The 18,984-nt window shown below is 38.1% G+C and overlaps 1 protein-coding gene across 1 annotated transcript in view; it reads left to right on the plus strand.

Moving 5' to 3' along the window:
• Nucleotides 1–18,984, plus strand: part of pfkla (phosphofructokinase, liver a) — a 41,893-nt gene that overhangs the window by 16,511 nt on the left and 6,398 nt on the right. The window contains exons 11-20 of the mRNA XM_056271341.1: nt 4,528–4,592; nt 4,735–4,798; nt 5,472–5,618; nt 9,600–9,670; nt 9,757–9,844; nt 10,775–10,927; nt 14,305–14,469; nt 14,704–14,765; nt 17,142–17,253; nt 17,937–18,036. Coding sequence (XP_056127316.1) covers nt 4,528–4,592; nt 4,735–4,798; nt 5,472–5,618; nt 9,600–9,670; nt 9,757–9,844; nt 10,775–10,927; nt 14,305–14,469; nt 14,704–14,765; nt 17,142–17,253; nt 17,937–18,036 — 1,027 coding nt within the window. The remainder of the gene's footprint in view (nt 1–4,527; nt 4,593–4,734; nt 4,799–5,471; nt 5,619–9,599; nt 9,671–9,756; nt 9,845–10,774; nt 10,928–14,304; nt 14,470–14,703; nt 14,766–17,141; nt 17,254–17,936; nt 18,037–18,984) is intronic.

Here is an 18,984-nt window from a genome sequence, read left to right on the forward strand (position 1 = left end):
GCGCGCGCGCGCGTGCGAGAGAGAGAATGATCTCTCCTGCGCGATCGAACAGTGGAAACATAAAAACATACTCCGTAATTTTTTTTATACAGGACTTCATTAAAACTGCAAATTGTTACTTATATTTGTGTACACTCGCAATAAAACACTACATTGTGCTTTTGTCACACTGTAAACTCTTGTCGAACTGTAACCTACAACTGTTAACAAAAGTTTTGAATGGTAGTATTATTTTATACGGAAATCAACTATTTATAATTCAGATGAGAATAAAGTTAGGGTTAACTAAAATGAAGGAAAACAAATATATTGATCTGAAATAGTAAATTAATTTTAAATTCATTCAGGTACAATTACCAAACATATCTCAAGGTCTTTTCATCTTTTTATTATTGTCAGTGCACTACAAATAAACTGGTTCTATGCCTTTATTAATAAAACTTATTTAAAAAATACAAGGCTTAAGACATTTATAAAAATACCTTCTGCATTTTTGTTTTGCTTTTCACTCCATTGTACCGAAATCATACTGAACCGTGATGTCTCAACCGAGGTATGAACCGAACCGTAACTTCTGTGTACCGTTCCACCCCTACTTTGAAACAATATGTATTGTGAAAAGCGCTATAGAAATAAATTGGAATTGAATTGAAAGAGTCTGGACTAGCCTACTACGCTTAGCTCTGCCTTATAATAAATCGCGCTGAAAGCAGGCAGGCACGCAGATATGCAGCTCTCGTTTACACTTGCGTGCATGCCGGGTCCGTGCCGCGGTTCGCGTGAATGTGAAAGCAACACGGACTCGGGTGCGCGTTTTAGCTGATTATGTATTTAGTTAAATAAAACACTTGTAGGGGATGATAGTGTTGATGATTTACCTTGGATACGAGCGAGAGCGAGTCTGCAGTGTATTGGCGCTTAGCCCGTGGAATCAGGGCAACACATTTGGAAAAGTGTCTCCTCAAAAGAGTCAATTTGCAAGCAGCAGAAGGCCACCTTATGCGACACACGCACCTGTGTTGTTCACTCAGCTGCGCATAATAGCACAGAATTAATTAAAATATATATATATATTGACCCGCGTTCTGTTTTCTATCATGCGCCGTGTACGTTTGCGATTGCGTAAGATGCACGCAAACACACCAGGGTTCGGTAATTAAGTTGAGTGTGAAACCAGACCAACGCTGGGGGGGGGGGGGGGCGCCGGGAACAATCGCGCGCGGGCTCGGACCGCAGCAAACGAGCCCAGTGTGAAAGCACTAGGGGTGTGCAAAAAAATCGATTCACATTTGAATCGCGATTCAATCTTTACCGATTCAGAATCGATTCATAGAATTCCAAAAATCGATTCATTTTTTTTTTTTTTTATGGCGTGCACGGGTGGAGTGGCAATCGGGTGAGTCGGGACTTTTACCAGTGGTCCGGTAGTGTTTCGAGGCTGCGAGGGCCGGTCTGATGAATAGTTATACATTGCAAGTTCTTGCCGCCCGCTGGTCAAACTGTGCAGCCTCTCTGCTCAACCCGTGAATAAATGCATCGATCCGCAGATCTTATGTTTGAGTTGTGTAGATCTGTTGCCAAGCGTGTCCGAGGTTATGGGTTCTAAAACCACACTCGTATAGTGTTTTCTCTCTCTCATCAAAACCGAATATGTTCATCACGTTTGTGAGCATTTTATTTTGTGATTTTACCGGAGTCTCCACAACGGCGATAGATTAAAGCGCGCGTCCGAGTGAAGACTGCGCGAGCCACAGAGAACACTGTATCCATGACACTGATAGCAGCGGACACGAGCGCTCAGCTTGATTTCAAAAACAACAGATCTCTTATTTAATAGCGAACTAAATAAATGCTCTGCTAGTTAACTGGAGATACCCGCAAATTACGCCTATGAACGACTTCACTGGATCTAAACAAATCAATCTAACCATAGATGTTACCAGTAGCGGTGGCTTTTTTTTAATCTATTTAAAATAATTTCGCAAGGGTTCTATCGACATTAGTATATATTTTTAGGAAGTTCAATGTGCCCAGTCGAGTTCACATTTCAACAGTCAGCCTGGTAGCTGAAGTAGTCCTTAAACCACATTTAGCATAATTGTTTGTTTGATCTGACTACAGCACTTTAAAGCTAAATGTAAAAGCTTCTGTTTAAGTTTTATTTTAAACTTAAATTAAATGTAAGCTGGCCAAACCTTGGCACTTTGCACTTTTTAGTTGCAGAAGTTTTTATTTTTGTAGGAAGTCATATAAAGTAATATCAAACTACATTTAATTTGCTGTGTTTTTTTCTTTTAAATTGTGTCTACTGCAATCAATCACAGGAAAAAGTAAACTACATTTATATACTGCGAATCGTTTTTTGAATCGAGAATCGTTTTTGAATCGAAAATCGATTTTGAATCGAATCTTGAGACAAAAAATCGGTATCGAATCGAATCGTGACATTTTCTGAATCGTGCACCCCTAGAAAGCACCGTCACCTGCCTCCGCAATTTTTCATATCAAAGCAGTGAAGGCGGGGGAGGGGGAAGGAAGAGGATGGCAGATTAACCAGCAGGGTGCGCACATCGCACAGACTGGTGTGTGGAGCTGAATTACAGTGAGCCGTTTGAGACGGGAGACCAAAAATAAATATGCGGTCAATAGTAAAACGACACGTCGACTAAAAAAATTGGCGTCGACTAATTTGCATGGTCGATTACGTCGACTAAGTCGACTAATCGCGGCAGCACTATTATATTTATATATATATATATTAAATAGTGGACTGTTTTTTGTTGGTTTTTCTTCTTGAATGAGGGTTGCAATCTAAAAGAACTGTTTTCTGTTTGAATATATGCTAACACTTTACAATAAGGTTCATTAGTTAACTACCTTAGTTAACATGAACTAAGAATGAACATTACTTCTACTGCATTTATTAATCTTAGTTATTAATTTCAACATTTACTAATACATTATTTAAATCAAAGGTTGTATTTGTTAACATTAGTTAATGCGCTGTGAACTAACATGAACCAACAATGAACAGCTGTATTTTTATTAACTAATATTAACAAAGATTAATAACTACTGTAACACATGTATTGCTCATTGTTCGTTCATGTTAGTTAATACATTAACTAATGTTAACTAGTGAACCTTATTGTAAAGTCTTACCGAATATATTGTAAAATGTAATTTATTCCTTTGATCAAAGCTGAATTTTCAGAATCATAACTCCAGTCTCTACTGTATATACAGCCAAACATTAAAGGAAAATCATTTGCTTTTCTGCTTATTATTACTCTGCATGTTTATAGCTATCATCCAAACTTCACCAAAGTTGGGTCAGGTAATCTTAAAAAAAATTGGTATTTGATATACCAAACAGTTCATGTGTAATGCACTAATGAATTTGACAAGCAATCTTTTGGGGGTTTTTTTGTTGTCTAATTTAATTTCTAAATTTTTGTCTAATAATTTCTCACATCATTAAGGCAAGACACCAAGTGAATAGGGTAAAATGTAAAACTAATTGATAATCCCATACCTCCGTAGTTAATTAAACACTAAAGGACATTCAATTTTGTATTACATGTTTTTGTGAAATGTTATGTTTAAATTTGCAATGAGGCATCATCTAATTAAATATGCAGGACTTTGCATAAATTCCCAGAGCATTGGATAATAATAATAATAATAAAAAATCATTGGATAAAGCCAGGTTTAAAATTATTTGATTTTGCTGACATATTAGAGTTAAAAGTTTTAACTGAGAGGATTTTGGATTTTTCTTTTTATCACTCCAGAAATCAGACTATCAACAACCAAAAATATATATATATATATATATTTTATGTATAACATGTTCTATAAATCAGGCGAATAATAAATGAACAAACCTTCAGTGTATAGATAGGAATGAAACTAAAGTTTGGTGTGTGTAAATCTGCTGAAGTGGAGATTTCTGACCTTTAAAGATAAAGATTGAAATTGAAATCTGTAAACACAAATAAAGTGTAATAAAATAAACACTTACAGGTGAAACTCAATAAATTAGAATATCGTGCAAAAGTTCATTTATTTCCGTAATTCAAGTTAAAAGGTGAAACTAATATATTATATAGACTCATTACATGCAAAGTAAGATATTTCAAGCATTTATTTGGTATAATTTTGATGATTATGGCTTACAGTTATGAAAACCTTTTCACAATATTCTAATTTTGAATTTGGGGTTTTCATAAGCTGTAAGCCATAATCATCAAAATTATAACAAATAAAGGCTTGAAATATCTCACTTTGCATGTAATGAGTCTATATAATATATTAGTTTCACCTTTTAAGTTGAATTACTGAAATAAATGAACTTTTGCACCATATTCAAATTTTTCGAGTTTCACCTGTAAATGTGTATTTGGGATGTTATGGAAGCAAAATAGCCCAAAATCTCAACATTATGAAAACCCCAGTGCATGAAAAACAATAGTTTTGTCAAGTATATCTTGCCTTAAGAGAATAGTTTGACTCTCTTTCTCGCAGACTAAAGAGGTTCAGAGGGCCATGAACGAGAAGCGGTTTGAAGAAGCCATCCAGTTACGGGGCAGGTGAGAAGCTCTGCATGTGAACTTCATCATCATCATCATCATCATCTGTGTTAGTTAGCAGATTACCCTGCTGAGGTCAAAGTTTGAGCTGACTGATCTCCACACAAGCGAGTAATAATGAATCTAATGATACTGTTTACAGGAGTTTTGAGAACAACTGGAACATCTATAAGTTGCTGGCGTATCACAAACCTGCTGTGGTCCAGGTAACACACGAGCACTAACTCTCATTTCACAGCATTATATACAAAATTGTAAACTTTTACATTCAAATCATTTTTTTGCCACTGGTACTTATACATTTTTATTGTAGCTAAGATATCAGGGCTTATGCATCATAAAATCCTAATCTTAAAGTCAAGTCAGCTTTATTTCTATAGCGCTTTATGCAATACAGATTGTTTCAAAGCAGCCACACAGTGATAAATAACAGAATCAATGATGCTAACATCAAATATTAGACAAAGTCAAACTCTCTAAAACGACAAAAGTTTCACTATCTACAGGTGAAACTTGAAAAATTCGAATATCGTGCAAAAGTTCATTTATTTCAGTAATTCAAATTAAAAGGTAAAACTAATATATTATATAGACTCATTACATGCAAAGTGAGATATTTCAAGCCTTATAATTTTGATTATGGCTTACAGCTTATGAAAACCTTTTCACAATATTCTAATTTTTTGAGTTTCACCTGTAAGTGTCTTACTGTAACAGCATTTTTTTCCAATATTTTTGAAAAATTCCATTTAAAATGCACAGATCCTCCATTGACGTCCATTAGAAAAGAGCAGATTATTGGTGCTCAGTGAAGGGTTGGTTTGGTTATTGTCTATATTACATTATATCCTGGTTTCATGTTATTAATCTTGATCTCAGAGCAACTACTCGATGGCCATCCTGAACGTGGGCGCTCCAGCCGCCGGCATGAACGCTGCGGTGAGGTCAGCGGTGAGGGTCGGTCTGGCCTCGGGACACCGGGTTTACTTCGTCAGCGATGGATTTGAGGGTCTAGCCAATGGAGCGGTGAAGAAACATGCATGCCAATGATTTCTTTAATGATGCATTTTAATGCAGTGACTCTCAGGGCAGCTCTAGAGATGAAGTTCATGTGTTCATGTCCTCATATAGTGATGCTAGAAACACCACGAGCATCATGTGCGCTTCAGTGTGTGTGTAGTAGATGAAACTGATTCACACAGAGACACGCAGACTTTATATTTAACCCTTGTGCATTAATTCAAAAAAGCTACAACAGTGGACAAAAACATCTGTAAAAAAGGCAGATTATTGTTGAAGTAAAAAAAAGTTATAGAGGTTTAAGTTTATTAAAATGATTTATGAACAATATTTTATATAAAATATATATTTTATGAAACATGTTGAACTCTAAAACTGCTTGAAAATCAAAGCCATAAATCTAAACAAGTCGTGTTCCAAATTTGATATTGATATCTCAAAAAATGAGCTTTCAGTAAGATTTTGTTTGGGCGCAGTACACACACACACACTATGGAAGCTTGTTTTCGCCACTGAATGAAAATAAATAAATAATTGCGACATTTTATCTCACAATTGCGAGATATGAAGTCAGAATTGTGAGAAATAAAGTCGCAATTGCGAGATATAAAGTCGCAATTGTGAGAAATAAAGTCGCAATTGCGAGATATAAAGTCGCAATTAGGGATCGACCGATATGGATTTTTTAGTACCGATACCGATACCGATTTTTTTCCCATCAGCCTTAGCCGATGACCGATACGGGCTGCCGATTTTCTTGAGCCGATATTTGGAGCCGATACATTTTGCTCCCTCAATTTACATCATAAAAATGACATGATGTTAACAAATGTTACAGGTCTCAATTTAATAAAAGTAACATTTATTTAACGTAAAAAAACAATATTTAACAAATATTAAAAACATGTGAGGTAGAACAAGAACAAGTAGATAAACAATATTTAACAAATATTAAAAACATGAGGTAGAACAAAAAAAAGTTCACTGCTGAAAATAAATATTTAAGCATAAATAAAATAATTACACTATTGCACACAGTAGCAACCAGCATAATAAAGTGCACAGTGCACACTGTACTTCATTTTAAAAGTAACGAACTATTTACTGCCATGGTTTAAATTTTCTACATAAAATAAAATGAGCATGTCTAGTCTCTAATATCACTGCGATAGCGAGGGAGACACACACCACACGCGTCCAAACCTCAGCCAGGTGGTCGCTGAATAAATATCCCACAAAAAGCACGGAACAACGTTGGTATTACTTAATCCTATGACCAGTGTTCGTAACAGCTACCGTACGCATACTAGGGCTGTCAAAATTGCTCAAATGGCGTTTGTATATTCCCTCTAAAAAAACATATTTGAACATATCGTCGTGTATTTGGTCAATGACGCGCATTACGTCAATAACAGGACAAATTAATACAAAGAGACATAACTAGTAGTATTAAGTAGCTTATTTGAGTTTAAACATATTTGACAACGTATTACTACAAAAAAAACGAGTAAATCAACTAATGGCCAAGACCGCAGAGCTCACTCTGGCTCGCCCGGACTCGCAGGCGCACTCTCTCTCTCTCTCGCACTCACCCTCACGCTCTCCGCGCATACCGGTTTAAATGAACAACAACAAACAAATGTTGAGTGCTGATCAAGAGTTTTGTGCAAGCAATTTAAGGTATATAGCAGGCTTCATTCAGTGATTGAAACAAATACATTAATTGAAGTTTCACAGTACATAGAACCGACACTGAGCGCTCCGAGCGAGCTGTGCTGTAGTAACGTTAGTCTGCTACCGCGAGCGTGTTTTTCCACATTCGAATATTAATTTTCACCTTTAAAATTCAGTTTTTTTTAAACTATTCGAATATATATTCGTATTTAGAATATTCATTGACAGCCCTAATGCATACTGAACGGATAGCCTACAGCAATTTGCAGCTCCCTAAATACAATGGCAAGCAAGCAGTTTTATAGACGAGTCATTCGCGATTTCCATTTGGACCCACAAACTTGCTTAGCTATATAGTTGCAACCACATAACAGTTATAGAGCAACGTGTTTCCATTTTCAAAGTGTTTGACAATATTTCAGCAGTCAAACAGTTAAAAGATGCTTTAAAAGTTTAAAAGTTACCGTTATCTTGAAGCGCAGGTTGCACTCTGCTAGTGGGGGAGGGACAGTGCAGGGTCTGCACGAACTGCAGCGTCTCCAGCAGCACAGAGCTGCCTGTGGACGCCTGTCTATAAATAATGCCGGGAAAAAACTATCGGCGAACGCAGCAGCCGCGTATCGGCCGATTCCGATACACGTAAAAACCGCAAATATCGGCCCGATATATCGGCCGGACGATATATCGGTCGATCACTAGTCGCAATTATGAGAAATAAAGTCACAGTTGCGAGATATAAAGTCGCAATTATGAGAAATAAAGTCACATAGATATAAAGTCGCAATTATGAGAAATAAAGTCACAGTTGCGAGATATAAAGTCGCAATTATGAGAAATAAAGTCACATAGATATAAAGTCGCAATTATGAGAAATAAAGTCGCAGTTGCGAGATATAAAGTCGCAATTATGAGAAATAAAGTCACAATTGCAAATTATAAAGTCGCAATTATGAGAAATAAAGTCGCAATTGCGAGATATAAATTTGCAATTATGAGAAATAAAGTCGCAAATGCGAGAAAGTCGCAATTATGAGAAATAAAGTCGCATAGATATAAAGTCGCAATTATGAGAAATAAAGTCGCATAGATATAAAGTCGCAATTATGAGAAATAAAGTCGCAGTTGCGAGATATAAAGTCGCAATTATGAGAAATAAAGTCGCAATTGCGAGATATAAAGTCGCAATTATGAGAAATAAAGTCGCAATTGCGAGATATAAAGTCGCAATTATGAGAAATAAAGTCGCAATTGCGAGATATAAAGTCGCAATTATGAGAAATAAAGTCGCAGTTGTGAGATATAAAGTCGCAATTCTGAGAAATAAAGTCGCAATTGCAAGAAAAAAAGACAGAATTGAGACTTTTTATCTCACAATTCTGACATCTTTTCTCAGAATTGTGAGATATAAACTCGCGATTGCGAGTTATCAGGCCAATTCTAAGGGGAAAAAAGACTAACTTCTGTCCCCTCAGAATAGTTTATATTACGCAATTCTGACTTTAAATCTCGCAATTGTGAGAAAAAAAGTCAGAATTGTGAGATAAAAAGTCGCAATTACCTTTTTTATTTTTCATTCTGTGGCGGAAACAAGCTTCCATACACACTCACACACACACAATTTTTTTATTACACACATACAAACCACACTCCATACCAACACACCCACACAATTATAGCTGCTTAATTTATCCAATTGGCTTTATAATATGCATAAGCAGAAAACAGGAATAAAGCGAGTATTTGCTTTATAGGCCAAACCTGAGAAAATGGCTCCATCTGATGAAAATAGTACAAATGTACATTTTGAAGCCTTGCACAGAATGAAAGCCTCTTAACAAAGATTGCATCATTTTATAGTTAAATGGCCCTGGGATTAAAAATCGCAGTTTTAATGGGTTTCAATGAGGTCATTTTTGTCCAAAAGGCGCTGAGAGGGAGTATTTTGTGTAGTGCAACATAGATTTATAAAATGAAATGGGGGTGAAATAGTAAAATTCCAATTAAAATACACACCTGTGCCTAAATGTAACACAGTTGGCATTAACCCAGGCAAAAGGATTTCAAAATTTTCCCATTTTTATGACTGGATTTCGTCCAATCATAGGGCTCTAAAATGACACAAAAAAAAGAAGACCAATGATCCTATTATCCATAATTCCCAAATGCATACAACAAAGGAGTGCAATCCAAATGAACAAAAAAAATAAAACAAAAAATATAAAAGGGGTTAGTAGTATAATCTCTTTCTGTTATTTGGAAAGAACAATAGTTATAATTATATTAATATGAATGAAATCGTAACTTTTTTTTTAGGTAAATGAAGTGTCGTGGAATCAGGTGGCCGGCTGGACGGGTCAGGGCGGCTCTCTGCTGGGAACTAAACGGTCAGTCACCTTTAAAAACCAGTGCATTTTTCACTGGCTAATTTCACTAATTTAATCCCAGCGTTGTGACCCTCTCTGTTCTCCAGGACCCTGCCCAGCACCTGCATGGACACACTAGTGGAAAACCTCAACAAGTTCAACATCCAGTCACTGTTTGTCGTCGGAGGTTTTGAGGTACAGAAAATGTTCATGCAAACTAATAGAGCTGACACTTATTCTATCTAATGTGTTTCTTTGTTCTTCAAAGAGCTTGCTTTGTTGTTTCAACAAGCATAACTTTTTGTAGTAATATTGATCTTTTGTGTATTTAAAAAAATATATGTATAATTTTTTTTTTGTAAATTTTTTATTTTTATTCCGGTACCTTTATGTTTATATGATTTTTTAATTTTCCTTTTGTGTTCATTTAGTAAAAATCTAAAAGTGTCACTGTCTTTTTCTTTTTACTAGTGCTGATTTTGATGTAAACAATTAGTATGGATTTTGTAACAATAGCTGTACTATCCAGATTATGGGGGGCAATTTTCAAGGGGGGTAAAAAAATCATTGTTTTTACATTTTTGATATTTATTGAATACTGTCAAAATTTTTAGATAAAATTTGAATATTTTTGCTGTATCGCTCAGCCCTATTTCCAACCTGTATTATCTTTCATGCAACGCAAATTTAAAGGGATAGTTCACCCAAAAATGAAAACTCTGTCAGTAATTACTCTCCCTCATGTTGTTCAACCCCGTAAGACTTTCATCTTCAGAACACAAATTAAGATATTTTTGATTAAATCTGAGAGCTGGATCAGTCCTCCATAGGCCACTGTAGTCACTCGGACTATTTTAACGATGTCTTTAATAACTTTTCTGGGCCGGCAAGTTTCAATCCCATAGAAGCCTATGGAGGAGTGATCCAGCTCTCAGATTTAATCAAAAATATCTTAATTTGTGTTCTGAAGATGAACGAAAGTCTTACGGGGAACAACATGAGGGCGAGTAATTACTGACAGAGTTTTCATTTTGGGGTGAACTATCCCTTTAAGTTTTCAATTCAACAACAAAAAAGTCCGCGCTGCACTTTATGATATCTGACTGTACTTTCGGTCGTGTCCAGGCGTATGAGGGCGTACTGGAGTTGGTTGAAGCGAGGGGCCGTTATGATGAATTATGTATTCCCATGTGCATCATCCCTGCCACCATCAGCAACAACGTCCCAGGCACTGAGTTCAGTCTGGGCAGCGACACTGCGGTTAATGCAGCGATGGCCGTAAGTACAGCACTCACCACACTCACATAAACATCAGGGCTGTCACTTTACGTTCGAAAATCGATTGCACAATCGATCGGACCAACCAACACAAGTTTCGATTTGAACGGCCTTTTTTTTACTTTTTTTTTTTTTACCAAAAATGTGTTTTATGTGGACAGATCAATACAGCACACAGAACATGTAGGGTGTTGGAAAATAATAATGTCTTTTCTGTTAACCAAATGCTTTTTAATATTCGCTATTACTTCAATGCAAGTGAACAAGCACGCCGTTATTTGTTGTGTAGTGACGTGTGTGTTCAAGCCAGATATAAGCAGATTCTGCGCAACACTGTATTTAATATATCATGAGGATCACGAGTTGAGGATTTGGGCTAAATCCGCACAGATTTGTCTTACACGAACTTCCCCAGCAAAGTGAGTAAACACAGAAACACGCCAGATTGGCTCGTGATTTGACAGCGTTTCCCGCCAAAGTTCATTTTTACCCGCATTTGGCGGATCGAGGGTGTTAATCTCAATCCCTGAATGTTGCGCTCCTGTTTGTCATTGTGCTGAAACTTCACGCCAATAAATCATCAGAAATATCGCTGACTTGTGCGTCTCAAGCGCCCTCTTTACGCTCGTCCTAATGCCTGTTAGGTGTCCGTGGATTTGCCTATATTTGGCGTTGAAAATGAAAACGTCTTTAGACATGGAAAACCGATTTTACAATCGATTCAATGAACACTTATGTCTCAAAAATCAAACAGGATTTTTTCACAAAAGTGACAAAAATTCTCTTTTAGATTTACTCTTATTGGCACATGTATTTCACTAAATGTAAATGTGACTTGGAAGAAATTAAGAAGACAAGAAAATATTGTGGCTCTGTTTCCAAACCTAGTGAGCTGCATATACACGATAGACGATTTTGCTAGGGTACGTCTGTAAACATTTATTTTGCATCTGTATTTTTGAGAGTTGTGTCAGGATTTCCATTACACGAGAGTAGATGTTAAAACTTCATGCTGATTTGTACTCGGCTTTCGCCAAGATAAGCAAAACTAAGACGTAGCTTTACAGTAAACTATGCTTCTCCATCCATTTACGCTTCTTTCCATAAGGTAGTGTGACTCCCCTTCTGTCCGGCGTTAACGGCAGCAGTGTACTTGGCGCGTTAGCGCACGCGACGGCTGCAACTACAGGACCAGCACGACAACCGTCTGGATTGAACCGAGTAGGGGACATCTCTAGGGTCTTCAAGTGGGCACCTTCCGTCCTCAGTGTTTCGTCGACTAGCCCACGACACCTCAAGAGGGCTCGACAGTGACTCTGGCGTCCCAGAGTCACCCCCCTCCGTCCCCCACTCATCTCAGCCCAGCTTACTGACCTCTACATCCCTCCTGCTGCTGAGACCTAACCACAATCTCACAATCTCTCCGCGACCCAACCATACGCGCCAACCCGTTGACTAAGGCTGTCGAGCCCCACTGGTGCGTTAATATGCAGTTTCAGTGGACAACGGTTCCGTATGGCATACCACCTACCGCAAAACACAATATCTACCCAACCACCCGTCATTCACGCAATATACACAGGAACGTATACAAACAAACCAACAGACTCTTCAAGTTTTAAAGAACTCTACGAAACCGTAGCGTGGCGGCCTGTACACAGCCAGCTAGAATCTTTCCGTCTCAACCACAGCCAGTTGCTGCTCCTTTCTGCTGCTTCAGATAAGTTCTTTACTGTGCGACGCAACTCTTGGCCACTGAATCCGACGTCTCTGAGGAACCGGGTTGTAGAGTGTGCCACAAAACCTCGACAACCCACTTCCACTGGATAAACCTGGACTCTCCATCCTCGCTGTTCTGCTTCAGTGGCCAGATGAGCATACCGCAGTTTCTTCCTCTCATATGCCTCATCTACCGCATCCTCCCATGGCACTGTTAACTCTATCAGTTGAACAATGCGTGCTGATCCAGACCACAAAACAATATCTGGTCGTAGGTTAGTGGTGGTAATCTCAGGTGGAAAAATAAGCCGTTGGTCAAGATCAGCCAGCATCTTCCAGTCCCTAGCAGCTTCCAGTTGTCCTGGGCGAGAATTGGTGTTAACACCTTTTCTTGGTGGTTGCTCGCCTGGGCGGAGGAATATTGTCTTCTGCGTGTAATGTTTTGCTAGAACAGGTGGCAACTTATTGGTCATGTTACGCTTGCCTTCTAATGCTAAAGCCAAACATCGCAGTACTTGGTCATGGCGCCAAGTAAACCGACCTTGGCTAAGAGCCACCTTACATCCTGTCAAAATGTGCCTTAATGTGGCAGGTGATGAACACAAAGGACAAGAGGGATCCTCTCCTACCCAGAGGTTTAGGTTCTGCGGTGATGGGAGAACATCATATGTTGACCTAATAAGGAAACTGATCCTACTCTCTTCCATTGACCAAAGGATTACATTGTCAGAATTACAATGTTTCAGAGAATCGATTGTTCTGTCTCCCAACCCTACATCCATAGAGCAACATGTGCACAACACATGCTCTTAGTGTAGCGCTGTGTCAGATGCCTAATGCTAAAGCAGCATTGCATGTGCAGTTAACTTTATGGTCAAGGCAATCCCATAATGCATCACGAGTGAGACAAAATCAAGTGAGATATCAGTGAAAATATAGAAAGAATCAATAAAAAAACATACAATTTCAACTAATATGTACAGGTGAAACTCGAAATATTAGAATATCGTGCAAAAGTTCATTTATTTCAGCAATTCAACTTAAAAGGTGAAACTAATATATTATATAGACTCATTACATGCAAAGTGAGATATTTCAAGCCTTTATTTGTTATGATTTTGATGATTATGACTTACAGTTATGAAAACCCCAAATTCAAAATTAGAATATTGTGAAAAGGTTTTCATAAGCTGTAAGCCATAATCATCAAAATTATAACAAATAAAGGCTTGAAATATCTCACTTTGCATGTAATGAGTCTGTATAATATATTAGTGTCACCTTTTAAGTTGAATTACTGAAATAAATGAACTTTTGCACAATATTTTAATTTTTTACGAGTTTCACCTGTATATGTCCTGGCTTGCAACTTCAAGGTCATGGGTTTGATTCCCAAGGAATGCATGAACCGATACAATGCAAAATACTGTATATGCAATAGAAATCGATTTGGGTAAAACCATCAATGTGGAATTTAAAAATAAATGTATTTTTATGCTTATTAGAGTACTAGGTTTTGAAACCAAGCTTGTATCTGAAAAGCTTGTGTACACCTGCCAAATTGGACTTCCTTATATGCAGAAGCTATACATAAAGATGCCGTTTGGCTGCATCCGTTGTGCATTTTCTGATGTGAAGCTGGTCTGTGTTTCATGAAGAGCTGTGATAAGATCAAGCAGTCGGCCACAGGGACCAAGCGGAGAGTGTTTGTGGTGGAGACTATGGGTGGATTCTGTGGTTATCTGGCAACCACCACAGGCATCGCTGTCGGAGCGGACGCCGCTTACATCTTCGAAGATCCTTTCAACATCCATGACCTCAAGGTAGGGCTGTGCGATATGTATCGTCTATGATAGTATCATAATTATTGTTTTAACCATGTGCCAGCTGATATTGTGGAGTCTGTTACTCTCAAAACAGGCATTGAGAGTGCATTTCAATGGCATAATCATTTTATAAAACAGTTTAATATACAATAAGATAACATTTCCCAACGCTCCACATCTACACATGGAAGAATAAACACTGTTTTGTTGTCGGTGTGTCACTTCTTTTAGACCAATGTGGAGCATTTGACGGAGAAAATGAAGAAGGACATTCAGAGAGGTCTGGTGCTGAGGTAATGAGTCCGTCTGTGCAACACATACGGCACATTTTAGGTTCCTAAATTATTTTACAATAATCTAAACCAGTGGTTCCCAACCTTTTTTTGTCTGAGACCCCCTTTTTCCCAAGAAAATATTTTAGGGCCCCCCTTCACATTTAATGATATTATCGCTCTTGTAAGCTTGCAGCAAGGATGACAAAATATGTTTTTTTTTTTAAACAAACGGTATGTTTATGCACAAATAATAGCCTATAATATTGAAAATACAATAACAAAAACATCAGTAGGCCCTTTGTAATTTAAAAACGTAAGCCTAGGAGAAGCCTATATATCGGCCCTATTTGAAATGCAAAAACAAAAATATTCACAGTGGTGTGTAGGTAAAAAAAAGACAGAATAAAGGCTATTACTAAATGACTGTTGTCTGGGGCCTCAATACTTGCATGTTATTTGTGAGGCTTTATCAATGTGAGGCTTTATTTGTTTTAGCGAGCGATAATAAACCTGCGTTTATTAACAGTATAATGCGTCTTTCGGAAGAACATTGTAGCCGGAACTACTTCTCTCAGTGTACGTCTATGACGAGTCACGCAGGCACTGGGCTACTCCGCAGCGGCAGCGATCCGAACCAGTGGAAAATAGTCCCAATGTAAACACTTATTATAGGTGTACCATAGTGCTTCAGGATAAGACAAAAACACGGATTGGAAAATGGATTCATGATGAACTCGCTCATTATATACATTTTGTACATTTTGAACAGAAAAAAGTTAAGGACTTTTATTTAATGTTCATTGCTCAAACCTTTCAAAATATGATGCGACCCCCCACAGAGCAACTTTAATTTTTATGACAGATATTTCATGCCAATTTCCCAGGAAGTGACTATTTTGTTGAACATATGGCATGGAAATGGTGGCTGCATCTGAAATTGCACACACACAGAACAGACATCTTGCAAATATTCACAAAATTGTTTGCTTGGGTGTTGATTTCAATTTTCAACAGCGTTTCTCAGAAATCTCTTAGGCCGTGTGTCCACCAAAGCATTTCTTTCACGCGGCTTGCGTATTTTTTAAATTGTTTTCCATAGGAGCGCCGCGTTATTTAAAACGCCACGAGCGTAACGAGGCGCTGAGTGTTTTTTTTACGCTGAAGTGCTTAGCGTTCGCCGTTTTTTACAGGTCGCCGAGAGTTGAAGAATGTTGAACTTTGGGTAAAACGCAGCGCTTATCACTGTCACTTTTTACCCAGCCGTCCAATCACAGTGGAGGAGGGGCGGGGCTAATACCACACCGACCAACTGTCACAACATTCTTTCCGTACAACGACATCAACCAGCAGAGCTAACCGAACAACATGGATGAAAAATACATTTAGTATGAAACATATTATCTGTGAAATCAGTTACAAGTAAACTGTGCTGCGGATATTCTGTATCATAGCAACGAAACGTCTCAACTGCAAAAACGCTCTCAAGCGCCCACAGCTAGGCGTTTTCAGCAGAGCGTCTAGTGTTTTCAGCCGGCTAAAAACGCTTTGGTGGACACACGGCCTAACTGCACCTTTAATGACATTGGGTCTCATTCATTGGGTAAAGAGACCTTCCCGAAAACTCGTAAACGTCAGATGTGATAGTGAAATGTGTGTGTGTGTGTTAATGAATTCCAATCAGTCGTAAATGGGACACGCGTGCACGTTCATTCTCAATTACCATAAATCCCGCCCATCAAATCCGACTGACAACTATATATGGGCATCACATCATGCGAATGAAAAAAAATAATTTCTCAGATGCAGAAATTGAAGTTTTATTATCAGAAGTTCATTCAAAACGCCACATTTTATTTTCAAGCGTACATAGTGGCGTATCGGGTCCTAAAAAAAGGAAGCTTGGCAGCATATTACAGATGCAGTTAATGGAGTTTCATCTGTTAATCGAACATTCCCAGAAGTGAGAAGAAAATGGTTCGACATTAAGCTTGAGAGCAAAAAACGAATTAGCTCACTTCGGAAAAATAGTATTCAAACTGGAGAAGGACCACCATCACAGATGCTATTACTGGCTCTCATAATAAGAAAAACCGTATGTAATTACTATATATAATATTTTTTTTCAAAATGCTGTGCAAATATGTACCCAATTAAGGTGACTTAAAATGCTGCCTTATTAATGAGCAAAACGTTCGGGTGTTAAGCGCACTATTTACGCGTGGCTGGGAGCAGGTGTAGATTTCTTGTGTACCAACTAACATTTGGAAAATACGAACATTTTAATGAATCCGAAAATTTACGCCAGAACCACTTTACACACGATTTACACAAAAATTCGTTCTGCTCGTGTTTCATGAATGAGACCCATTGTGTGTAAAACTGCTCTGTTCACAGGAATGAGAAATGCCATGAGCAATACACCACTGATTTCATCCATAAGCTCTACTCGGCAGAGGGCAAAGGCGTCTTCGACTGCAGGGTCAATGTCCTGGGACACCTGCAGCAGGTACAGGCGCAACTTCCCAATTTAACAACTAATAAAGTGACATCTCTTTCAGAATCTCTATGCATCCTATAAATTATCTTAAAAATCACCTGCTTTTCAAATCGTAACGCACGTCATAGTCGATTCACACACAAATACTGTGTCAAAGAGCCTAATTAGGGTTAGGGTTTCGAATTAGTTTCAATATATGTTATTTCTTGCAACTAAACAGCTATTCATATGATATTTAAAAAACCTGTAATGCATCAAATATTTAGGATCGGCATTGTTTTGATTTCAAAACATGCATTCATTATAATAGTGCAAATTTCATCTGAACAGTTTTTCATGGATTAGTTCATATTAGTTAATACATTAGCTGATCAGTTAATCAGAATTGTTAGTTCATGTTAGCTCAGATCCATTAAATAATATTAACAGATACAGCTTTGGATTTGTAATAGTGCATTAGTAAATGCATTGCAATGAAATTAACATTAACTGAGATTTTTAAACACTTTAGAAGCATTTTTCTTTGTTAATAATTGGAATCTTATTGTAAGTGTTATCAGATTTTTCATCGATTTCTTAAAGTATAATTATGTTGCATTATTAAACGATTTAGGAGTGACATTGTAACATTGGGGTTTGGCTCTGCTGAAAGAAAAGCAGTTTTTCTGATGATGTTCCTCTGGTGTTTATAGGGTGGAGTGCCGACACCGTTTGACAGAAACTACGGCACTAAACTGGGCGTCCGAGCCGTGCAGTGGCTGACAGACAAGATGGTCGACAATTTTAAACTAGGTGAGAGGATGTTTAAAACTAAATATATCTGTACAAAATCAAATATTTCTGACTCTGATTTTACATCAGGTGAGAGTTTTGGACATAAAATAACTAATGGAGGGCTTGCGTTTTTGTGTTTTCCTGCTGAAGTCAATGATATTTAGTCACATGACAGAACTAATTGTGAGCAGCAGTTTAAAGGGTTAGTTCACCCAAAAATGAAAATGATGTCATTAATGACTCTCCCTCGTGTCGTTCCAAGCCCGTCAGACCTCCGTTCATCTTCAGGACACAGTTTAAGATATTTTAGATTTAGTCCGAGAGCTTTCTGTCCCTCCATTGTAAATGTGTGTACGGTATACTGTCCTTGTCCAGAAAGGAAATAAAGACATCATCAAAGTAGTCCATGTGACATCAGTGGGTTAGTCCATGTGACATCAGTGGGTTAGTCCATGTGACATCAGTGGGTTAGTTAGAGTGTGTTGAAGCATCGAAAATACATTTTGCTCCAAAAATAACAAAAACTAGGACTTTATTCAGCATTGTATTGTCTTCCGGTTCTTTTGTGGATCCGCGTTCACGAGTCCGCAGTGACGCCGCTGACGTGTGTCTGGTGTGTGTGTGTGTGTGTGTGTGTGTGTGTGTGTGTGTGTGTGTGTGTGTGTGTGTGTGTGTATTCCGGTTCTGTTGTGGATCCGCGTTCAGTGCCGCTGCTGACGTGTGTCTGGTGCGTCCAAGCTTCGTTTACAGTCTGAGGGAGACGCACGCTGGAAACTAAACAATCTTCGCAAACATGTCTAAGGTTTGCCACACAGCATTTTTTTGCCCAGCCATATTTATTTGAACCCGAATACACGGGCCCACCAGACACACGTCAGCGGCGGCACTGAACGCGGATCCACAACAGAACCAGAATACACACACACACACACACACACACACACCAGACACACGTCAGCAGCGTCT

This window comes from Rhinichthys klamathensis, unplaced genomic scaffold, assembly GCF_029890125.1.
Source record: "Rhinichthys klamathensis goyatoka isolate OS25496 unplaced genomic scaffold, OSU_Roscu_1.1 h1tg000318l_1, whole genome shotgun sequence".
In the NCBI taxonomy this organism is placed as follows: Eukaryota; Metazoa; Chordata; class Actinopteri; order Cypriniformes; family Leuciscidae; genus Rhinichthys; species Rhinichthys klamathensis.